Raw genomic sequence first — 24,073 nt, forward strand, 5'->3', positions numbered from 1 at the left:
TTAGAAAGGTCTCCTGCCCCACACGGCGCAGATCCAACGTTAAGAGGCCTAGAATCAGTCCGGCCGGTGTGGCTCAGTGGTTGAGCCTCAATCTAGAAACCAGGAGGTCACGGTTCGATTCCCAGTCAGGGCACAGGCCTGGGTTGTGGGCTCCATCCCCAGGGTGGGGCGTGCAGGAGGCAGCCGATCCATGATTCTCTCTCATCATGGATGTTTCTCTCTCTCCTTCTCCCTTCCTCTCTAAAATCAATAAAAATATATTTTTTTAAAAAGCCTAGAGTCGTAGCACAAAGGCACTTCTTTGGAAACATAACGTTGTCTTCTTATTTTGGGGGAAGAAAATCAGATGTATTTTCCTAACCCACCTCCCCCCAGTTGCAAATTCCCTCCCAATCCCATCAACTGTATCTCTGAAAGAGATCTGACCGGATCCGAGCAGAATTCTGAATGACGTGTGCTAAGCCCGGAGCGTTTGCGCCTCAGAACCTGCTAAGAGGGTTCCGGGACAATTATTCCCTTGACATTTGGGTCCGTCCGGCTCAGTGTCCTCATCAGAGTCCCGGGCGCAGCCACGTTTTCTGTTTCGTTGGCTCTGGGTTTCTCTTTATTTTCAAAATATATTTTACTGCCCTGACCGGTTTGGCTCAGTAGATGGAGCGTCGGCCTGCGGACTCAAGGGTCCCAGGTTCGATTCCGGTAGAGGGCATGTACCTTGGTTGCGGGCACATCCCCAGTAGGAGGTGTGCAGCAGGCAGCTGATGGATGTTTCTCTCTCATCGATGTTTCTAACTCTCTATCCCTCTCCCTTCCTCTCTGTAAAAAAATCCCTTGACCGGAATCAAACCTGGGACCCTTAGGTCTGCAAGCCGACACTCAGTCCACTGAGCCAAATCGGTTTAGGCTGTTTTCCTCTTTTTTAAATACAAAATATTTGTATTGATTTCAGAGAGAGGAAGGGAGAGGGAGAGAGAGAGAGAGAAACATCCATGATGAGAGAGAATCATGGATCGGCTGCCTCCTGCACGCCCCACACTGGCCATGGAGCCCACAACCCGGGCCTGTGCCCTTGAGCGCCTTGTGAGAGTTAGCTGGGATCTGTGTCTCAGGAACGGGAGCCAGCGGTTACCTCGTGGTACCATACGAGTTCATCGCATCAGCTCCCGAGGCCTCAGGTGTCAGAGAAAGAGATGCTCCTGTCTCTCCCCCACTTTGGACCTAATGTGAGCACCTCCCCCCACCCCCACAGCTCAGCTGGAATCCCACCGAGCCCAGCTCCCTTCTCTCTCCTCTTTATTCCCTCTGGTCCCACCCATCCCGTCTCTGTGCTCCCGTCTCTGTCAGGCCCACGGGCAATTTTCTTTGCTGGCTGGCTTCTCCCCAGGGCAATGCTTCTTCTCTCCATTACCGGAGAGATCTGAGCAAATGGCGGGCCTGGTCTGCACCCCCCCTCATGCTGTGTAATTGGTGCCGAGCGGACCCCGGGCACTGCCAGCTGTCAGCGCTCCCCAGACGCTTCTGACAGGCCGTGGAGTGTGGGGACCCGCCCCCCCCCCCCAAGGGCGTCCGTCCAGGAGGAGGACTGGCAGGTGCAGTGGCTGCAGGTGCTGGGGGCGGCCTGCTGACCCCGCCCATTCACAGGAGAGCCGATTGCCCGCTCCCACCCCACCCCCGATGCCATGACAAGGGATTTCCCACCCTATTGGCAAACACCCTCAAACCCACCCCCAGAGGACAAAAGCAGGAAATTATAGAATGACAGTCCTTGACTTGTTTCAGTCCGTCCCACTGCAATTTGGGCACGATGGCTCAGAGGTTTGGTACGGGCTGCGTCTACACCCCCCAATTTAGGACCTTGGCTTGCATATTCAATCAAGAACGGGAAATAAAAAACACCTAAAATATTAATTAAAACAAAATCTCCGTACGTCAATCCACAGTCCTCGGCTGTGTTGTTATTATTTTATTTTATTTTTTTTTAAATATATTTTATTGATTTTGTACAGAGAGGAAGGGAGAGAGATAGAGAGTTAGAAACATCGATGAGAGAGAGAGTCATCGATCAGCCGCCTCTTGCACACCCCTTACTGGGGATATGCCCGCAACCAAGGTACATGCCCTTGACTGGAATCGAACCCGGGACCTTTCAGTCCCCAAGCCGATGCTCTATCCATTGAGCCAAACCAGTTTCGGCGATGTGTTGTATTATTGAGTGCTTCGCTCTCTGTCTGCCATCGTAAAACATTTCTCTACAAGATGGTTTGCCAAAATTCATTCATGATCTCCCATAAATAAAATAATAAAATAAAATAAAATAAAATAAAATAAATAAATAAAATAAATAAAATAAAATATAAAATAAAATAATAAAATAAAATAATAAAATAAAATAAAATAAATAAAATAAAATAAAATAAAAACCAAGCCTGTCCACCTCTAACTCATACTCATTCACACAGACCCGGCACTGTCACTGTCCCCTGGTCCCACTGAGCCGGAAAGCCCACCAACAGCGCCCCCTGGGACAACTGCTTCGTGTTGCCTTTTTTTTTTTTTTAATTTTATTTACTTACTTATTTATTTATTTATTTAATATATTTTTTTATTGATTTTACACAGAGAGGAATTGAGAGGGCTAGAGAGTTAGAAATGTCAATGAGAGAGAAACATCGACCAGCTGCCTCTTGCCCACCCCCGACTGGAGATGTGCCCGCAACCAAGGTACATGCCCTTGACCGGAATCAAACCTGGGACCTTTCAGTCCGCAGGCCGACGCTCTATCCACTGAGCCACACCGGTTTTGGCTTGCCGTTTTTTTGTTTTGTTTTGTTTTTTTTAAAGCACAAACCCTTGAAGGGCTTATCCAGGTCTTTCCGGGAGGGTCTGCTCCGTGACAGTCCCGGACTGCCACCTGCACATCTACCCAGGAGCTGAAGAATTTTCAGGAACGCATAACAAAGACGCAGAGGGGAAGCCGGCCTTCAAGACTGAACATGAGCTTTGACTGAGCGCTGCCAGCAAGGGCTCCCGGGGGACTTCCTGAGACCAATGAGGTGTGAGCAGAGGCAGTTTTTTTTGTTTTTGTTTTTTTGAAAGGGAGAGGAATGAGGGGTCCCCGGGGGTGTAAACAATGCCAATTAAAGGACCAGGAAGGAAGGAAGAAGATGCTGTTGCCAGCCAGAGGGGAAACGGGAAGAGCATGCCCTTTGATTGGACTGTCGGGAGAGAAATGAGGACCAGAGAGGCTCATTCCAAACCCATTAAGACACGAAGGGAGAATTAGATCAACAAGCCCATCAGGAAGCTGAGATGGTGGAGTGGCTGCCGGGGGGAAGAGCCGCGGAGAAGCAGGGCCATTTATAAACACGTTTATCCGAGGGGTGGGGGCTGCTCCCGGGAGCTGTCAGGATCGCGAGAGAGAGGAGACTGTCGCCGAGAACACGGTCTGGGATGGGAAAAGCTCCGACTCTGCCCTAGATCAGAAGGCCCCAAGATAGACACGGAGTGGCCAGAAGAGGATGATCTCTGAACGCATAATAATCTGGCCACTCAGTGTGTGTGAGTGGGTGTGTGTGTGTGTGTGTGTGTGTGTTAGAGGCCCGTTGCATGAATTCATGCATGGGTGGGATCTGGCGTGTGTGTGTGTGTGTGTGTGTGTGTGTGTGTGTGTGTGTGTATTAGAGGCCCGTTGCATGAATTCGTGCATGGGTGGGGTCCGGCCAGCCTGGCCGGGGGGGGGGGCACTGTCCTTGTCACCTGGTGAAGGACAACCTGGTCACACTGCCCCCTGGGACAACTGTTCCATTTGGGGGAAGGAGGGGACATGGGTTCATCGGTCAATGCTCAACCACTGAGCCACACCAGCCGGGCATCACCATGAAACCTTTTGAATCCAGCAAGCTCCTCTGGATCCAGACCTGCTGTCTCCATCCAAACTCGGTTTCCACTGCCCAAGTTTGGTTCCGGCTGCCTTTTGCACAGACCTGGACATACTGGCGGTCGTTTGCGGTCCATGTTAATTCCGACTCTTGTACTCCCCCCTCCTACCAGTAACACTGTGTGCTTTTAAAAATATATATATTTTATTGATTTCTTACAATACATTTCTTGAGAGGAGGGGAGAGGGATAGAGAGTTAGAAACATTGATGAGAGAGAAACATCGATCAGCTGCCTCCTGCACACCTCCTACTGGGGATGTGCCCACAACCAAGGTCCATGCCCTTGACCGGAATCGAACCTGGAACCTTTCAGTCCGCAGGCCGACGCTCTAGCCACTGAGCCACACCAGGTAGGGCAGCAACACTGTTTTGGCTTCTCTCCCCTGGGACCTGAGCCTACCCCACACCCCTCCCTTCAGACGACACCATCTCTGTGTGGCCTCAGGGGCCCGATCCCTGCCCCCTGCCCCCTTCCGGCTCCTGCGGGCAGAATTCCCCTCCGCCAGGGACTGCGCAGCCAGAGCCCTTTATTCAGAAATTCCCCGGGGCCTGTGCTTCCATCACTTCGCTTGAAAGCCTATTTCACAGTCTAGTAGCTCTCTCACTGTCTAGGGAATTTCTCTTAATGTCTTCCAAAAATGTCCTTTTCTTCATTTTAAATCGATTACTCCTCGTTATACCGCTGATACCACCATAAATAACATGTCAACTTTGGGCAAGTATATATATATGTATATCTTTTCCTCGTTTAACTTAAGACTGTATTTACATGAGTCCCCGGTCGCCCTGGCGGGTTTGGCTCAGTGCATAGAGCGTCGGCCTGCGGACCTAAAGGTCCCTGGTTCGATTCCAATCAAGGGCACGTCCCTCTGTTGCAGGCTCTTCTCCGGCCCAGGCCCTGGTTGGGGCTGGTGCAGGAGGCAACCCGTCCATGTGTCTCTCTCTCACATCCATATTTCTCTCTGTCTCTCCCTCTCTCTTCCACTCTCTCCAAAAAAAATCAATGGTGAAAATTAAAAACAATAAATAAAAATGTCATCCTCAGTTCTCACTTAATCTCACAGCTCACGATGGAATTCTAGAGTCTTCATACGTGTTACTGAAAACAGAGTGACCCCCGAGAAAGGCAGCTGGGGTCTGACGGGAGAACGGGCTCTCTCTCTCTCTCTCTCTCTCTCTCTCTCTCTCTCTCGCTGGCATAACCCAGGAACAAACAGGAACTGTCCCAGCGGAGGACCTGCCTGCATTTGATTTCCTTCTGGTTTCATCCTAGAAGAAAACAAAAAATATTTAAGCAAAACAGTTGTATAAATGATGACACTTTTTTTTTTTTTACCCTAAACATTTCACCCAAAGAAAACGAATGGAGCCTGAGCAGCAAGATTAAAAGATGTTTAACACAGCCCTCTAGAAGGTTACTTAGGCAGTAAAAAAAGAAGTTTAAAGCACATCTCTAACCCGGCCAGTGTGGCTCAATGGTTGAGCGTCAACCTATGAACCAGGTCATGGTTCACTTCTCGGTCAGGGCACATGCCCAGGTTGCAGACTTGGTCCCCAGTAGGGGGCGTGCAGGAGGCAGCCGATCCATGATTATCTCTCGTCATTGATGCTTTTATCACTCTCTCCCTCCCTCTTCCTCTCTGGAATCAACAAAAACATCCTATATAATAAAAACCTAATATGCAAATCCATCAAATGACGGAATGACCGGTGCCTATGATGCACACTGACCACCAGGGGGCAGACACTCGACACAGGAGCTTCCTGTGGGGAGCGCTGCTCAGTCAGAAGCTGGGTTCAAGGCTGGCGAGTGCAGTGGTGGTGGCCTTGGCAGTAGGCGGGCAGTAAGGAGCGAGGGGTCCTGGACTGGAGAGGGCACAGGCGGGGCTGAGGGACCCCCCACCCGCCCTCCCAGTGCACGACATTTTATACACTGGGCCTCTTGCATTTAATAAATAAGTAAAGCACATCTCTAGCCACAGGATGTATCGCATCGCAGTGAGTGATCAGCAAAGAAAGGCTGAGAATACCACGTGGCAGGTTGTACAAACAACATATACATGTGTGTGTGTCCTTTGTCACATGGTTCTAGGAACGGCCTGGCCAGTGAGAACATTCCTGCCCAATCCGAGTATTTGGAGAGGCGGGTCTCGAGTGTTTAACCACCTTACGGAGCGAGAGGAGTCTCCTGGTCTCAGAGCAGAGCCCTGAGGGCTTTGGAATGCTTTTCCTGGGCCTGCAATAAAGGCAACCACGCGATTACCAGTCGCGACGCTTTTCCACTGGGGGTTTCGCGTTTTTCTTTTGTTTTGCCCGGGCATATGTAATGGGGAACGTGGCTGTGATTATCCCCGAGGGCTGAAACTCTAATCTCCACTGCGTAATTGAAATTTCCTCCGAAGCAAAGCGTTTTTCCTGGATCCTCCCCAGCAGAGAGAACATCTGAATGCTGATGGTCCCCCTGGGGAAAGGGATGTATATTCTCTCTCTGTCCCCCCCCTCTCTCTAAGAAAACGATCCCTTTGGTTTCCATCGCCCCTTATTGGGAACCTCGTAAGCAAACACGACTCGCTCTTCTCTGCTTGAATATTTAAGTATCTGTGTGTCAAACAGACGTGTATCACGTGTGCTGCACCCAAACCCGTGGAGCTGTGTGAAAAGCTGGGTACGTGATGGGGAATGAGACACTTGTCTCTGTCATCAGAAAGGTTACAGCCTCGTAGGCAGTTTGGTTCAGTGGATAAAGCATCAGCCTATGGACTGAAGGGTCCCAGGTTCGTTTCTGGCCAAGGGCACATGCCTGGGTTGCGGGCTTGATCCCCAGTAGGGGGTGTGCAGGAGGCAGCCGATCAATGATTCTCTCTCATCAATGATGTTTTTCTCTCTCCTTTCCTCTCTGAAATCAATAAAAAAAAAACAAAAAACATATTTAAAAAAAGAAGGTAGAGCTGGGACTGGTTTGGCTCAGTGGATAGAGTGTCGGCCTGCGGACTGAAAGGTCCCAGGTTCGATTCCGGTCAAGGGCATGTACCTTGGTTGTGGGCACATCCCCAGTAGGAGGTGTGCAGGAGGCAGCTGATCAATTATTCTCTCTCATCGATGTTTCTAACTCTCTATCCCTCTCTCTCCCTCTCTGTGAAAAATCAATAAAATATATATATATATATATATATATATATATATATATATATTTTTTTTTTTTTAAAGGAAGGTAGAGATAGTTTAGAAAAACACTTTTATTTTTACAAGATAAACAACTTAAGTCTTACCAGATTATAGGGTGCTTTCACGATCAACACTGTCAGATTTAAGGCAGAACACTAAAAATCAAAAAAATGACAAACATATCTCTTAAAAAATTATTCACATTATTTGTGGACTAAAAATAAAGTTATTAAAATTGTCTCACTAACCATACACATAGGTTATAAAAAATAAATTGAACGCTTTAAAAAAACACACATTTTACACCGTATATCCTGGAAATTTATTTACTAGTAATTCGCTAATATCTTTGCATTTCTCGGAAATATTTAGCGAAGCAATCTCATCGCTGTCTTCTTCAGAGCCATAGGATTTACTGCACTCTGACGGATTCGAGGGCAGGTAAGAACTCACTTGGGACGTCCCAATCGACTGGCTTTTTTCTAAAGACCTGCCATCAGTTTGCGTTTTCACGGCGCTGTCTGGACCCATCTTTGTAGCTTTCGAAGGATGCACGCTACTTTGGTCTAACTGGTTTTCTTTTTCCTCGGTCCAACAGGAAGACAAGTCACTGGTAGAGAGAGTAGATGCGTCCTCCAAACTTTCACCTCGAGTCTTGGGAGGATGAAATCTTTTGGATGAGCGCACTGGTGATCCGGCCGAAAAGGGCGGGGTAGGAACAAAACTCCGTTCACGGCTCTTTTTCCTGGTGGACAATCTTGTTCCACTAGACCTGCTGTTACCTGGGCTGTGTTTTGCATCTCCTGCTGATGGGGTCCTATCCCGAGCCCGTAAAATCCTACTGGTGTCGTCAGTACAGAAATCTTCAGAGGAGGAGGGACTGGTGAAGTCTTCTGAATAGTGCAGTTCTGAGAGGCTTCCAGAGTAGCTGTATTTACTCGGCTGGCTTTCATGCACGTCGGCAGGAAGAATGCCGTTCTCGGTGGTCTTGTCTTCTGTACCTTTCTCTCTCAGAATCTTGTCAACAAGTGCACCCTGCTGGAAAACCAAGGGACTCTGGACTTCCGTCTCCACGCTTCCTTTCAGAACGTTTGTAGGAGCCAACCGTTCTGGAGCGATGGGGTCTGCGGGGCTCACAAGGTCCTCCGACCAACCGTCGCCGGTTCGAGTCTCGCCACCGCCGGCCGTCTCTTCGGTGGCACGTTTCAGCTGCGTTCCTCTGGCCGGGCCGGGGTCATCTGAAACTCCCCTCGTCGGCTTGGAAGGAGCGCCATTTCCAGCGAGAGATGTACCCGGTTCTACACGCCTATCTTTGGGCGGCCGGTGTGGCTTCTGGTGCTGTTTTGCCGAGCCGAGCACTTTCGCTCTGGGTGCTGGGATTCGGGGTTTGGCGCCGAATATTTGCACCTGCATCTTGCGGTACTGTTCCCGCTTCTCGTGGACCAGCAGCATCCCGGGATTCGTCTGCTTTAGACGGAGCTTCAGCGTGTTGGTTAAGCCGTAGAGCAGCTTAGCCCGCGGAGCCGTCCTGGAGGGGGCCCCGTGGTTCTTTTCGAAACACTGACCTTTCTTCAGCTTCGCGTCCTGGATCTTTCTATCGGGAAGACTCACTGGCTTTCCGGGGCCTTCTACCGGAAGCTTCTCTCTCTTGGATTCAGACTTAGCTGTGGCTTTGGCAGGAGGGGATTCTGGCCGTTTCTGCTCCTCCGTCCTGTACAGCCAGGCTAAGTGCGGGTGGATGTGCGTCGGGCTTGTGACGGGCTGGTTGTACAGCACCGACAGCTCCACCAACAGAGCGTTTAGCAGAGGCAGCTGCCTTATCGTGTTCATTCGGTTTTGCTCGGGTGGAGGGTGAGCTGGGCTTAGATGGCCTGCCTCCACGTCCTGAGCTCGAGCCAGAGGATTAAGCACCGCCGGAGTCTCCCGAGCCCCAGAATTCGTACGTGTTAGGAGGTGTGCGTGCGCTGGGGGGTTGACAAGTTTTTCTTCGGGGAAAATGCCATCCAGTTCCTCGGCTACATCCGCGTGACACTGAATGGTGACTTTACCCCGCAGGGGAGGCCGTCTTTCGGGGGTCACGTGCGTGTAATACAGAGGAGGAGGACAAAACGTGTTGGTCTCCACGTCCAAGTCCGTGAAGTCCGTGACTTCTGGGCGGCCAGTCCTGCCCTCGCCGCTGGCATCTGGACGCACAGACCTGGCTGCGCCCTTCTCCACGGAGCCCGTGTCGCCGGAGTTGACCTCCCTGGGGAACACGACCTCCTTCAAGTCCCTCTGTGCCTCCTGCTCGTGAAAACTCTTCGGGGGCCCCTCCGGGTGCCCCTCCGGGTCTCTTGGACTTGGGTCCGAGTTCGGCTGCGGCAGCTGTTTCTCCTGCTGGGCTTGGCAGCTGCCCTCCACGGCCCTCCGCGCCTCCGCATCGTGCCCTCCGGCCCCGCGGGCGGTGAGTGGCCGCTCCAGGTGGCCCAGCAAGCTGCTCCCCAGGTCGGTCAGGCGGTAGGTCAGCGAGATGTGCCCCACGCGCTCCCCGACGTGGTTGTGCAGCGGGAAGCTGCCCCGATGCCCGTGGGAGCAGCAGGAGGCGGCGGGGCCCAGCACCCGCAGGGCGGCGGCGGCCAGCGAGATGCTGCAGGTGCCCAGCAGCCGCGGCGCGGGCGTCGGGCGGCCCGGGGGCAGCCGCAGCACCAGCGTGTACAGCGGGGTGGCCAGGAGCCGGCCGCACAGGGCGGCGGGGTGCAGGCGGAACAGGCAGGACTTGCCGCGGCCGAAGCTGAGCAGGCCGGGCCGGGGCTCCGGGGCGGCGGCGGCCGGGCCCCCCGGAGGGTACACCAGCAGCGTGGGGAAGTCCAGCAGGCGGAAGGCCACCGCGGGGCACAGGGAGCGCGAGGAGGCCTCCTCCTCCTCCCCCTCCTCCTCCTCCTCCTCCTCCTCCGCCTCTTTTTCCTCTTCTTTCTCCTCCTCCACCTCCAGGCGCACCCAGTCCACCAGCAGCTCCAGCGAGAAGAGCCGCTCGGACACGGGGGCCGCCATTGCTGTTGCCCCGGGAGACGCTGACGCGGCCGCGGCAAACCTCGCGGCTGGTCTCGCGAGAGCGGGGGGGGGGGGGAGAAGCGGCGCCTGCGCATGCGCGGACTGGCCCCGGAAGTGGGCGGGGCCTCCCCTGCCACTCTGCGCTGTGGCTGCTGCTGCAGGGATTGTCGCTGCTGGAGGTGTTTTGCGGTCCAGACTTGTCCTCCTTCAGTTGCTTCTGTTCATACCGAGGCTCATGAGAAAGCATGTTTTATTTTTATTTATTTATTTTTTTGCTTTGGTCATGTTCTCAGCCCCGCAGCTCCCATGCAGTTTAGGTGCGAGGTCAGGACATGATAAATGCATGCATATTTGAACTAAAAGGGATTCAGGGCTCCCTTTCCAGACCCCCAGGCTACAGAGGGTCAGGGGCCTGTCTGCAGTCGCCTCTGTCTGGGGAATGAAGGCAGCACTGAGGGAGAGGGTCAGGATTCTCTCTCATCCTTGATGTTTCTATCGCTCCCTCTCCCTTCCTCTCTGGAATCGAATATATATATTCGATTTAGTGGCCAGATTATTATGATCTCTGGACGCACCATCATCTGGCCACTCAGGGTACTTATATAAAAGGAAAACTTGCAAAACTTGATATGTCAATCTGGCTAGGAAGTCCTCTGCTTCTTTCTAACTACCCACAATGCAGTTCTTATGCATGGAAACACCTTATTTTATGCCCTAACCAGTGTGGCTCAGTGGATAGAGCGTGGGCCTGCGGGTGGAGGAAGGGTCCCAGGTTCGATTCCGGTCAAGGGCATGTGCCTTGGTTGCGGGCACATCCCCAGTGGGGGGTGTGCAGGAGGCAGCTGATGGATGATTCTAACTATCTCTTCCCCTTCCTCTCTGTAAAAAAATCAATAAAATATATTTCTTAAAGAGAGAGAGAGAGAGAGAACAAAAGGCAAACGTGTCAGGAAACGCGGGAACAAAGGGAAGATGTTCCTTCGTGTTGAGCAGCCAGGGCAGCGCGGCTGGAGTTCCAGGAGCAGCAATTAGCTCTGCACTCAGCCGGTTGTGCCAAACGCTTCCCTTTGGGGCCATTTTCACTGCGCAAGGGGTGCCTCCTGCGTGTTTTCTGTGCGATTTCTCTTCACGCTAAGCCGCCTGCCGCGCTGTTTCCGTTCACGGCGCCTTTGGGACCCAGAACTAGATTGAGTCCACAGGAGCCACGGAAAGGGACGTGGCTGGATGGCGGTTGTGTTGTCTGCAAGGCCCGGAGGTGAGAGCTGGAGGGGAGGATGGGCCCTTGGGGATTCAGGCGCAGGCGGCACCTGCGGCTGGAGGTGCTCCTTCCTGGCTCGGCCGTGTGTGCCCACAGGCAGGGTGCTTCTCGCAGCCACAGACCGTCAGCCCTGGAAGAAGCCAAAGACCATCTAGTCCGGCTGGTTTGTTACTATTATCGTAAATATACACGGAGCGGCCAGATGGTGACGATCTCTGAACGCATCATCATCTGGCCACTCCGTGTCTATCCTATAGAATAAAAGGCTCATAGGCACATGGTCCCCTCGACCAGGAGTTCGACCAGCAGGCAGGCCGGCCAACCGCCTATGTCCCCTCCCCTTGGCCAGGCTGGCCAGACCCCACCCATCACGAATTCATGCACTGGGCCTCTAATATAAATATAAATTATATATATATATATATATATATATATATATATATATATATAGTAGTGCTCTTTTGTTAATTAAATGAGATGATGTCTGCAAAGCATTGAACGTTGAACCCAACACAGAATGGACTTCGCTTCTGAACCGGTATCAGAAGCTTCTGGTTTCGAAATGGAGGCCATCCTGACCTAGATTAAAAGCAAAAACAAAACCCACAAACACTTTATAAAAGCTATCTATCCGTTTCAAACGTCTCCCCAAACCCCAAAGACGTAGGGGGTTGGCAAAGCAAGTCCCAGGGCCGTGAGGGAAGCGCCTTCAGCGGAGGGAGAGGACAGTGGCTCCTCTTTGAGAGAGAGGAAGAAAGCGAAGACTCATTTTCTCCCCAACTTAAAGCACTGCCTTTGTTTGTAATAATTAAACCTAAAACAGTGCCACTTGTTCGTGAGACCCAGCAGACGGGGCAAAAGGTGCACACACCCAATTTGCGATTGAACAAAACCAGGTTTTAAATAAAGCAAGGGAAGCAGGAATTATACGCTTGTTTGTGTTTAAATGGCCGTAGGAGACGCCGAGGAAGTTGCCAGAAGCTCTTGGGTTTTCTAAGGAGCACTCCACTGCCAAGTTCACGGGCAGCTTGCCAGGAATTAATATCCGCGGAAGCCAACACGGAGGCCCTGAAACCCGGGACCTCCGGCCCCTCCACCCTGGCCCAGAGGTACCGAAGTCCGCCCGGACAATGGGAAGGGGACTTGGGAGCGGACATCCTGCCCGAGAGAACACAGAAATTTAGAGCAAAAGGGACTGTTTCTGCCCTTTTCCTTGGCATGAAAGGAGCCTGAGAAGTTCTCTGAAAGAAACTGGCAGAGTGATGGGTTCCCGAGCCTCCACCCCTCCTTCCCTGTGTTTTCTCCACTTTTATTTTATTTTATTTTATTTTATTTTATTTTATTATTTTAAAGTGGAGCTGGGATTCCAACTCAGGAAGCTTGTCTTCAGAGCCTTGTTCTTTAAAAAATAATTAAAAAAAAATATATTTTTTTTATTATTGACTTTAAATATATATATTATTGATTTTAAAAAAATATATATTTTATTGATTTTTTACAGAGAGGAAGAGAGAGGGACAGAGAGTCAGAAACATCGATGAGAGAGAAACATTGATCAGCTGCCTCCTGCACACTCCTTACTGGGGATGTGCCCGCAACCAAGGTACTACATGCCCTTGACCGGAATCGAACCTGGGACTTTTCAGTCTGCAGGCCGACGCTCTATCCACTGAACCAATCTGGTTTTGGCTATTTTATTGATTTTTTAACAGAGAGTAAGAGAGAGGACAGAGAGTCAGAAACATCGATGAGAGAGAACTATCCATCAGCAGCCTCTTGCACACTCCCTACTGGGGATGTGCCCTCAACCAAGGCACATGCCCTCGACCGGAATCAAACCTGGGACCCTTCAGTCCACAGGCTGACACTCCATCCACTGAGCCAAACCGGCCTCGGCACCTTGTTCTTTTTAAAATATATTTTTATTTATTTCAGAGAGGGAGAGAAAGATAGAAACATCGATGATGAGAATCTTGGATCGGCTGCCTCCTGCACGCCCCACACTGGGGTTCCAGCCTGCAGCCCGGGCATGTGTCCTAACCGGGGATCGAACCCATGACCTCCTGGCTCCTAGGTCAACGCTCACCACTGAGCCACACAGGCTTGGCACGTCAGCTGCTGTTGGTTGCAGTGTGCACAGAGGTGGACGACGAACCCAGGGCCCCGCATTGCCAGCGATGCCTTATAAATGTTGCAGGAATGGGACAAGACGTTTGTAGATGATTCCTTTTTAAACAGCCGGAGACAGAGGCCACCTGACCGGAGTGCGCGGCAGGCCCCGGCGGTCCCGTGTGGGCACAAACCAATTAAGTGGCGCTCTCGCTGAAATTGCTTTCCCGGCCAGGACGGGGGATGATGGATCACAGGGCACTCGCTCCCCGTATGAGGCTGAGAGAGGCTGCAGGCAAACCCGGCCCCAGGCCCCGGCCGCTTCATCTCGCTGGCGGAAATGCCGTGCAGAGGGTCTACGGGGGGCGGGGTTAGGACAGTAGGAATCACCAGCTTATTTTTTGGCTGTTTTTTATTTTGCACTGGCAGGTGACACTCAACATTATACCAGTTTCAGACAGCGTAGTGGTTGAGACATCTACTAGTACATACCTTATGACGTGGTTGCACCTGGCACCATACACAGTTATGAATTTATGCGTGGGTGGGGTCTGGCCACCCACCCTGATAGGGGCCCGGATGGTGGGGAGACGGGGGAGGGTTCATGGGCAGTTGGCTGGCCAGTCCTGCCCCAGACAGGAGTGGGAGTGGGAGAGGGGTGATCGGGGGCTGGGTGGGCCGGGGAAGGGTGGGGGAGATTGGGAGGGGGTATTGGGGGGCCCCATCAGGCCAGTTGGTTGCCGCAGCATGCATCATAGCGACTGGCCGCTCACTTGGTGCTTTTATAGATAGATAGATAGATAGATAGATAGATAGATAGATAGGTAGATAGATTATAGATAGATAGATATACTATTGGCTATATTTCCTAGCTGTTCTTTTACTAGTGCATCCTCACGGCTGTTTTGCCACTGCCATTCTATACTTCATAATCCCAGCATCTTCTTCATCCAGTCCCCAAACTCCCTCCTCTCTTGCCTGGGTGTTGTTGTTATTGAATATACTTTTATGGACTTCAGAGAGGAAGGGAGGGAGAGGGAGAGAGAGAGAAACATCCATGAGGAGAGAGAATCCTGGATCAGCTGCCTCCTGCACGCCCCACACTGGGGATGGAGCCCAAAACCCGGGCCTGTGCCCTGACCCGGAATGGAACCGTGACCTCCTGGTTCATGGGTGGTGAGCCAAGGCCGGGTGGGCTTGCCAGGGAGTTTGGAACAAAGGAGAGCCAGATGCCCAGGACTCGCCAGGGCCAATTACTCTGACTCGGAGCAGGTGCAGCCAGGTCATCTCGCTTTTGCAGCTGCGGCTGCCAACGCAGGGCAGCGGCGGGAACCCTGGGCCAGGCCATCCCCCCAGGAAGCTGCCAGGACCCACGCCTCCTTCGGGGAATCGAACCCCCAGTCTGGGGGACCGCAGCCCCCAGCGTTGGGATCTGCAGCCCGCAGACGCCATCCCAGGGCAGCACTGGGTGGAGTAACTAACTCCCCACGCACGTCTCCTTGCAAATGCCCCCACGCCACGCGAGCCCGGCACCGAGCCTCGGGTACCGGCCCGCGCCCAGGGCCGGACCACCGCCCCCAGCCCCGCCCGCGCGCCCCGAGCCCCAGGGCGGAGGACGCATGCGCAGAGAGACCGCGGCCCGGGAGCGCGGGAGGGCGCGGAGTGCGCCTGCGCGGCTAGGGGCGGGGCTTCCGGCCGGTGGAGGCTGGGCCTGCGCTGCGAGGGGCGGGGCTTCCGGTTGTCGGGGCGGGGCCTGCGCGCGTGGTGGGCGGGGCTTAGGCCAGGTCTGTTTCCCTTTCCTGGCCTGCGTGTCTGTGACCCCAGATCCCGGCCGGGTCTCCCTCTCCGGCGCACCGGATGGGCCGGCACGTGTTCCTCACGGGGCCCCCAGGTAACCCCGCTAGTCTCCGCCCCCCGGAGGCCGAGGGGTGCGCGAGGTGGCGCGCGGGGTATGGTGTGTACGCTTGGAGACGTGTGGGGTGCACAGGGAGGCGTGTGGGGTGCACAGGGAGGCGTGTGGGGTGCACAGAGAGGCGTGTGGGTGCACAGAGAGGCGTGTGGGTGCACAGAGAGGCGCGTGGGTGCACAGAGAGACGTGTGGGTGCACAGAGGAGTGTGGGTGCACAGAGAGACCTGTGGGTGCCCAGAGAGGCGTGTGGGTGCACAGAGAGGCGTGTGGGTGCACAGAGAGGCGCGTGGGTGCACAGAGAGACGTGTGGGTGCACAGAGGAGTGTGGGTGCACAGAGAGACCTGTGGGTGCACAGGGAGGCGCATGGGTGCACAGAGAGTCGTGTGGATGCACAGGGAGGGGTGGGTGGGGGAGTGTGCACAGGGGCGTGTGGGGTGGTGGGGGTGCCGGCCTGGGAGCAGCTGGCCATCTCCCTTCTCAGAGAGGGAACTTTCTACGGACCCTGTGAGCGCCCCTGCGGGTCTCCTCGGCACTTAGCATTCCCCCCGGGTCAGCTGTCCCTCCCGGGCCCACCGTGCAGGCCGTCTCTGGTCCCGGGAGCCCCCTCTGCCCGCGCACAGGGCAGGCCTGACAGCCGGGGGCTCAGTGGGGTTTTTGCTCTCTCCCCTCAGGCGTTGGGAAAACCACTCTGATCCAGAAGGCCAGCGAGGCGTTGAAGTCCTCGGGGGTGCCGGTGGATGGCTTCTACACGCAGGAAGTCCGGCAGGGCGGGAGGCGGATAGGATTCGACGTGGTCACGCTGTCCGGCCTGCGGGGGCCTCTGTCCAGAGTCGGGTACTGAGATTTATCTTCCCGGCGGTTGCTTTCTCCCTGGGAAAGGGGCTGAGCCAGAGAGCTCTCTTCTGCCTTGAAGAACCTCAGGCCCTTGGCGTTCTTAGAGCCGTGGTCTGCACACCGGCGTCTCTCGAGCCACATGCGGTGGCTCTTGGGCCCCTGGAGGGTGGCTCTTCCACAAAACACCACGGCCTGGGCCAGTCTGTGTTGAAGACGTGGCGTTAGAAGACGTTTACGTTTAGAAACATGTGGCTCTCCAAAGACATGTCTATCGTGGTGCTGTTGATACTCGGCTCTGTGGACGAATGAGTGTGCCCACCACTGACTGTGTGAGAGGCAGAAAACAGGGTGAAGTCCTCCCCTGAAAAAACAGGATAAAAATACCATGTTTCCCTCCTCGGAGCTCATTCCACGGGCTGGTGAGCCTCTCTCACACGTGGTCCTAGTCCCGTTGGTTTCTCACGATTTCTCCGGGGGCTGGTCGGGGCGGCAGCTCCCCGGAGCGTGGGGGTGGTCCTGCCAGGCCCGTGGCTGATGGTGGGCTCACTCAGCGGTGGCCCTGCTCTCAGCTCTGCACACGTCTGCTGTTTTTTTTAAAGAAATATATATATTTTATTGATTTTTTTACAGAGAGGAAGGGAGAGGGATAGAGAATTAGAAACATCAATGAGAGAGAGTCATCCATCAGCTGCCTCCTGCACACCCCCTACTGGGGATATTATGCCCGCAACCAAGGTACATGCCCTTGACCGGAATCGAACCCGTGACCCTTCAGTTCCCAAGCCGACGCTCTATCCATTGAGCCAAACCGGTTTCAGCTGCTTGTTTGTCTTGAGAGAGAGAGAGAGAGAGAAAGAGACAAAAAACATCGATCGGTTGCCTCCTGGACGCACCCTGACCAGGGGTCAACCCCGAAAAAGCCTAGGTGTGTGTGCCCTGACCGGGAATCGAACCCCCGACCTTCTGATGGACAGGACGATGCTCCCATCTCTAATGCTCCCATCCCTGAGCCGCCTGGCCAGGGCTGCGGGTGGGTGTGAGGATGACGTCACCTCATGGGGAGGTCAGAGGTCAGTGGGGTAGCCCGGACGCCCTGTCTCCCCAGGACAGCGCCCCCGCCTGGAGCACGGGAGTGCCGGGTCGGGCAGTACGTGGTGGACCTGACCTCCTTCGAGCAGCTGGCGCTTCCGGTCTTGGACGTGAGTGTGGGTTCTGCTCCTGGGCCACCCCCCCACCCCCCCACCGCCCGTCTGTGGCAGTGCATGGTGGGAACTGCTGGCCCTGGGCCCACAGCGTGGCTGCCCCCGGACTGTCCCGGGGGAGGACAGATCGCCCCGAAAACCAGGCTGGGCAGGAGCTGGGTTTTCCGGGCGGGACGGTCTCCAGGGCAGAGGGACGTTGCCGAGCGACCGGGGAGGGGCCTGCTTCGTGGGCCTCCGGGCCCAGTGACCGTCCGTCCGTCCATCCGTCCGTCCGTCCTCCCAGGCAGGTGTGGCCGGCGGTGGCCTGGGCGGCCCGGGCCCGAGGGTGTGCGTCATCGACGAGGTGGGGAAGATGGAGCTCTTCAGCCGGCCCTTCCTGCAGGCCGTGCGGCAGGCCCTGGCCGCCCCGGGCACCGTGGTCCTGGGCACCATCCCGGCGCCCAAGGGGAAGCCGCTGGCCTTTGTGGAGGAGATCCGGAGCCGGACGGACGTGCAGGTGGTCAGCGTGAGTACAGACGCCTCCTCCGTGGCCGCAGGCTTTGAATGCTCCCCCCTTTTAGCTCTCGGATCAGGTGACCAGACGCCCCGCTTCTGGCGGGACAGACAGTCCCGATTTCTAACAATCTGTCCCGCGTCCCGATCAGGACCGTTTTTAAAACGCTGCGGGACGCGGGACAAATTGTTAGAAATCGGGACGTCTGGTCACCTTACTCTAGGACGGAGTCGGGGTGAGTCTCCCTTTGGAGGCCAAAGAGCCACACGCAGCTCACAAGCCGCCGTTTGCCGACCACGGGGCCAGACCATCGTCTGCGGGAGGCACGAAGGGACGAAAGGGACTGACTCTGAGCCCTCCCGCTCCCTCCCGCAGGTCACCAGGGAAAACAGGAACCACCTCTTGCCGGACATTGTGAGGAGCGTGCAGAGCGGCGGGAAGTGAGCCCTGGATGGGCCCGCCCGCCTGGTCAGCAGCCCTGCCCGCCCCGCCCGCCCTGCACTGAGCCCCCGTGGGCGCCCGGGAAAGCCTGCAGCTGGTTCCCATTAGGGGTTCCGAGGGCGAGGGGGCCCGAGCGCCGGCCTGCAGGCTGTTTATTTCCTCTGCAGCCGAGCGTCTGATTGGGGTGCATTCCGTCTGATTGGGGTGCATTCCGAGATGAGGAAGGTCCCCGCACCAGATGGGAGCCGCCCGCCCGCCCAGTGAGGCTGGCGAATGTGAGAGGGAGATGGTGGTGGGGAGGGGGTGCTGCCTCAGCCGTTCTGCACTTCACCCAGGAGAATCCCAGGTGCACCTGGTGTAGCCGGAAGGGAGGAGTCATCTAATTGTTAAAAAGGATTATTTTGAAAGAAGAGCATTTCAGGCCCTCCCCCCCACCCACCCCCCACCTCTTATTGTTTCCCTGTTTGCTTATTTGTGAAATAAAAAGGATCGTGATGTCTATAGACACGGGGTCCTTGTGTGGAGGGAGGCTCGGCGTGGAGGGGGCACCTTGGGGCTCGGGGGGCGTGGGCGGGGTCAGGGGTCAGACCGGGGCTCCACCTGGGCCAGGTCCTTAACCCGTTCTGTGCCTTGCTTCCCGCCCCGAAAACGGGGAGATGGGTCGTCACGTTTGGGGCTGCTGTGGCCACTGTGGAAGGGACCCCCATTACCCCCGCTTGGCCCCCGGGGAGCCCAGGGCCGGGCCGGGCTGTCAGAGGGCGGTGGAGAGGGAGGGACCGCCCGAAGCCAGCGTGGAGGAGACCCCGATCCCCGGAATCGGGGGGTCACTGCCCTGGAGGGGCCGGTGCACTGGTATGATTCAGCTCCGTGGGTTTAGGTGATTTCTGGTGACGATCTAGGAATTTTGCTTTTTTATTTAATTTAATAAATCTTTATTGTTCAGATTATTAAAGTTGTTCCTCCTTTTTCACTCCCTCTAGGAATTTCTGTGATTTTTTTTTTTTTTTTTTTTTTTTTTTTTTAGCCGTTAGCATTAGCTACGAACCTGGCCGGGGTCCTTACTGGGCGTGCAGTGAGGAACTGCCTAGGACTCTTTTCACTCTAAGTCAGGGGTCCTCAAACTTTTTAAAGTGGGGGCCAGATCACGGTCCCTCAGAGAGCTGGAGGGCCGGACTATATGAACTACTAATTCCTACTGTAACACCTCGGCTGCGCTCACTGCCCAAAAAACCTGGCGGGCCGGATCAGACTCCTCTGCGGGCCGCATGTGGCCCGCGGGCCGTAGTTTGAAGACCCCTGCTCTAAGTGTTCCTAAGGATTGCTCTTCCGAAGGGAGGGTCCCGGGTGAGGGAGGGGTCCCTCGGGGAGTGGGACCGGCCCCTCCAGCGGCAGGAACAGAACACAAAGAACTGGAAGCAGCAGTTGCTATAAACCCTTTAATTCCAAAAAAAAATAGGCGTGTGCAGGTGGCCCGGGCCCCGGGGGTGGGACTCCTTGGCCTGAGGACCGGGCCGGCTCTCCCCGACGGTGTCCGTCCGCCCGGACTGCACGCCCAGCTCCCGCGGGGATGTGGCTGTCACACGGGGCCGTGGACACGGCTGCATGCGTGTCACCGGTTCACACGCACTAACATCGGCGTGAACACTACAGAGCAGTGAGCGTGTGCGTGGACGTGACTCCCGCGCCTGGGCCGGTGGCGGGCAGGGTGCGGTGGCCACGAGGTGCTCTTCCTTGGTGGCGTGCATGCGTGTGCGTTTGCATGTGCGTGTGTGCGTGCGTGTGCGTGTGTGTTCAGCTGGTCAGCATGCGGGTGTTGGGTTACCGCCGGGCGGAAAGTGGCGGATGGTGCATGGCTTTTGTTTAAATCCACATTCTGGAGCTTTGGGCCTCGGTCCCTCCGTGGGGCGGGTGGCGGGAGCGGAGGCCCGGCCCCCTGGTTCTGTTCATCGCGTGAGACTCTGTCCAGTAACCTGAGATCCAGTGAGTGTCCGCTCAGCTCTGGGGGAGCAGCAGGGGGCGAAGGGAAGGCAGAGCCGCGGGGGGCCGGCCCCTCCTACTGCTCGTCCGAGGCGCTGCGCTGGGAGGCCGTGTCATCCAGGCCCATGTCCTCCTGGCTGGCCCTCCGGCAGAGCCCGCCGGGGCCCGCGGCCGGGCGCCCGCGGAGCTGGGCCTGCTCGGCGGCCTCGGCGGGGTCGCACGGGTCCGAGAAGTGCTTCCGGGGAGAAGAGGGGAGCGGGCGGCTCAGCTGACGGGCACGGCCACTGCCAGCTCCCGTGCCAGGCTGCCCGCCCCGGCCTGCTGAGCGCCAGCGGCAGGAGATGGGGGTGAATGCAGGTGTCCGCGCCATCTCCAGGGGAGGAAGGGGGCCTCACCCACCTCCAGTAACTGCCCCGGGGCCTCACCCACCTCCAGTAACTGCCCCGGGGCCTCACCCACCTGCAGTAAACTGCCCTGGGGCCTCACGCACCTGCAATAACTGCCCCAGGACCTCATCCACCTGCAGTAACTGCCCCGGGGCCTCATCCACCTGTAGTAACTGCCCCGGGGCCTCACCCACCTGCAGTAACTGCCCCGGGCCTCACGCACCTGCAGTAACTGCCCCGGGGCCTCACCCACCTCCAGTAACTGCCCCGGGGCCTTACGCACCTGCAGTAACTGCCCCGGGGCCTCATCCACCTCCAGTAACTGCCCCGGGGCCCCATCCACCTGAAGTAACTGCCCCAGGGCCTACCCACCTGCAGTAACTTTCCCGGGGCCTCACCCACCTGCAGTAAATGCCCCGGGGCCTCACCCACCTGCAGTAACTGCCCCGGGGCCTCACCCACCTGCAGTAAATGCCCCGGGGCCTCACCCACCTGCAGTAAATGCCCCGGGGCCTCATACACCTGCAGTAACTGCCCCGGGGCCTCACCCACCTGCAGTAAATGCCCCGGGGCCTCATACACCTGCAGTAACTGCCCCGGGGCCTCCAGCACCTGCAGTAACTGCCCTGGGGCCTCACAAACCTGCAGTAACTGCCCAGAGCCGTGAAGGAGTCAGAGCCTGCAGCCTGATACGGATATGGTACCCCATGTCTCCCATGTACCCCCGCCCCATCTCCGCAGCTGGCTGGAACCTGCCTGAGTGGCAGTGCCTTGTCGGGGAGTCCTCGGACCTCTCTCCAAAGTGGACGCAGACACGCAGGCGGCCGCTCGGCTCTGAGCCGACCTCGCTCGGGAGTCCGTGGCCATGGAACCCAGTGCCGAGTGTGCCTGCCTGTCCCCTGCCCCGTCCCTCGGGCCGGGAGTGGTGTGAAGACAGCGTGGTGGCCCCTGGTCCCCCCACTGCCGGGTGAGGGGGGACATCCCCACGTCCGCGCAGGCTCGGGGGGCCTGAGCTGTGACACCCCTCAGCTGGGCAGATGCCTCTTGTCTGACCTGTCACCTGTCACTGCGGGGGGGGGGGGGCGGCGTTAAGAAGGGGGTCTGGCCGAAGCCGGTTTGGCTCAGTGGATAGAGCGTCGGCCTGCGGACTGAAAGGTCCCAGGTTCGATTCCGGTCAAGGGCATGTACCTTGGTTGCAGGCACATCCCCAGTAAAGGGTGTGCAAGAGGCAGCTGGTTGATGTTTCTCTCTCATCGACATTTCTAGCTCTCTATCCCTCTCCCTTCCTCTCTGTAAAATATCAATAAAATATATTTTAAAAAAGCCGAAACCGGTTTGGCTCAGTGGCTAGAGCATCGGCCTGCGGACTGAAAGGTCCCCGGTTCGATTCCGGTCAAGGGCATATGGACCTTGGTTGCGGGCACATCCCCAGTTGGGGTTGTGCAAGAGGCAGCTGATCGATGATTCTCTCTCATCGATGTTTCTAACAACTGTCTATCCACTCTGTAAAAAATCAATAAAATATATTTTTAAAAAATAAAGAAAGAAAGACCTTACGCTCTCCAAAAAAAGAAGGGGGTCTGGGCAGCAGGATGGGCCACCAGCCAGGGTCCCTGCCCCCCGGGCCTACCCCCCCCCCCCCGGACGCGGCTCACCCTCTGGGCCTGGCCGGCGGCCCGGGCCGAGGGTCCGAGCGCCAGGTTGACGCTGCTGGAGGACTGGGTGTCGCTGGTGGCGCCGCCCTCGGCGGCCGAGAGCCCGGAGATGACCAGGGCGCTGGAGAAGCTCCGCTTGCCGAACAGGAAGCTGAGGGTGGAGCTGCTGGAGGAGCCCAGGCTGGAGCGCACCAGGGCCTCGGCCCGCTCCCGCACGCCCAGGGGCCCGGGCGCGGCGGGCGGCGGCTGCGAGTGCAGGGAGGCGGCCGAGCCGCGCAGGGAGAGCCGGCTGCCCGCCGGCCGGGCGGCCAGGCCGAGGGCCGAGGAGGACGCGGGGAGCACGGCCGGGCGGCCCTCCAGGACCGGGCCGGACGCGCTCAGATAGGGGGGCCGCGGGCTCAGCGCCCCGGGGGCCTGGACGGACTGGCTCCGGCCCGTCCTCCGGCCTGGAAGGGAAAGCAGCGTGATCGGCATGGGGTGGGCACCCACGTCCCTGCCAGCGCGGGGAGGCGGGCACCCTGCTCTGCCTGGGCCCCACGGCGGTCCCCCCGAGAGCCACAGGCTGACCCAGGACACCCCAAGGCCGGCGGGAGACATGGGTGGGAGCGGCAGCCGGGGAAGGGACCGCCTGTTTGCCGAGACTTTCACGGCTTTGACACTGAAGTCACCCTTTCCGGCCGAAACCGGTGTGGCTCAGTGGACAGAGCGTCGGCCTGCGGACTGAAAGGTCCCAGGTTCGATTCCGGTCAAGGGCATGTGCCTTGGCCGCGGGCACATCCCCAGTAGGGGGTGAGCAGGAGGCAGCTGGTGGATGTTTCTCTCTCATCGATGTTTCTAGCTCTGTCTCTCTCCCTTCCTCTCTGTGAAAAATCCCGCCGCACCCACCTGTGTTCCGTGGCCCCTCCCGGGGTGACCACTGGTGGGCCCCCTCTCTTCTCGGCTGCTCCCGGCCGCCCGCACTCGGGGCGCTGCCGCGGCCTGCGGACGGGACCCCCGCTCCGTCCCCGTCCTCGATGCTGCCGCCCGCACGCTGCTCGGCGTGGCAGTCCTTGCGCATCCTGGGACGGAGAGACCCTGCTGCTGGGGTTCCTTCTCCCCGGGACCCTCTCACACCCCCAAGTATCAGTTTGGTACTCATGATGCACCGGTTTGGCACCCAGGATGCATCAGTTTGGTACTCATGATGCACCGGTTGGGTACCCAGGATGCACCGTTTGGAACCCAGGATGCACCGGGTTGGTACCCAGGATGCATCAGTTTGGTACTCATGATGCATTGGTTTGGTACCCAGGATGCACCAGTCTGGTACCCTCAGCCTCCCCCAGAGCCACAGCTCGGAGCCAGAGGAGGACACAGGCCCCGATCAGACAGAACCTCCCAGAATTCACTCCAGCTGACCGGGGACCGCCCGCCCGGCTGGCCGGCGTGGCTCAGTGCTCAAGTGTTGACCTATATATGAACCAGGAGGTCACGGTCATATTCCAGGTCAGGGCACAGGCCCGGGTTGCGGGCTCGGTCCCCAGTAGGGGGCGTGCAGGAGGCAGCAAGTTGATCCTCTCATCATTGATTTGTCTCCCTCTCTCTCCCTCTCTGAAATCAATAAAAAATGAGCCGAAACTGGCGTGGCTCAGTGGTAGAGCGTCTGCCTGCGGACTGAAAGGTCCCAGGCTCGATTCC

At 56.7% G+C, this 24,073-nt stretch overlaps 3 protein-coding genes across 4 annotated transcripts in view; 1 reads left to right on the plus strand and 2 right to left on the minus strand.

The window, feature by feature from the left end:
* Window positions 1-7,161: 7,161 nt before the first annotated feature.
* MAP10 (microtubule associated protein 10) lies at window positions 7,162-10,144 on the minus strand. Its single transcript, XM_084868540.1, has one exon. The coding sequence runs from the start codon at window positions 10,129-10,131 to the stop codon at window positions 7,402-7,404; it is 2,730 nt and encodes a 909-aa protein (XP_084724666.1). The 5' UTR covers window positions 10,132-10,144; the 3' UTR covers window positions 7,162-7,401.
* A 5,105-nt stretch (window positions 10,145-15,249) lies between these two features.
* NTPCR (nucleoside-triphosphatase, cancer-related) lies at window positions 15,250-18,881 on the plus strand. 2 transcript variants are annotated; one of them, XM_084868792.1, is made up of 5 exons: window positions 15,250-15,389; window positions 16,080-16,242; window positions 17,348-17,441; window positions 17,728-17,949; window positions 18,313-18,881. In XM_084868792.1, exons 1-5 carry the CDS (start codon window positions 15,356-15,358, stop codon window positions 18,379-18,381), a joined length of 582 nt encoding a protein of 193 aa, XP_084724918.1. In that variant the 5' UTR covers window positions 15,250-15,355; the 3' UTR covers window positions 18,382-18,881. The 2 variants fall into 2 exon arrangements, with proteins under 2 accessions (XP_084724918.1, XP_084724919.1); XM_084868793.1 differs by having other exon boundaries at window positions 17,732-17,949.
* An 801-nt stretch (window positions 18,882-19,682) lies between these two features.
* The window catches only part of PCNX2 (pecanex 2), a 40,927-nt gene continuing 36,536 nt past the window's right edge, over window positions 19,683-24,073 (minus strand). The window contains exons 32-34 of the mRNA XM_084868648.1: window positions 23,282-23,454; window positions 22,397-22,842; window positions 19,683-20,590 (exon numbers count right to left, since the gene is read on the minus strand). Of these exons, the coding sequence (XP_084724774.1) occupies window positions 20,432-20,590; window positions 22,397-22,842; window positions 23,282-23,454 (778 nt within the window). The 3' untranslated portion in view covers window positions 19,683-20,431. The remainder of the gene's footprint in view (window positions 20,591-22,396; window positions 22,843-23,281; window positions 23,455-24,073) is intronic.

The sequence above is a fragment of the Pipistrellus hanaki genome, assembly GCF_964339955.1.
Source record: "Pipistrellus hanaki genome assembly, chromosome: 20".
Classification (NCBI taxonomy): domain Eukaryota; kingdom Metazoa; phylum Chordata; class Mammalia; order Chiroptera; family Vespertilionidae; genus Pipistrellus; species Pipistrellus hanaki.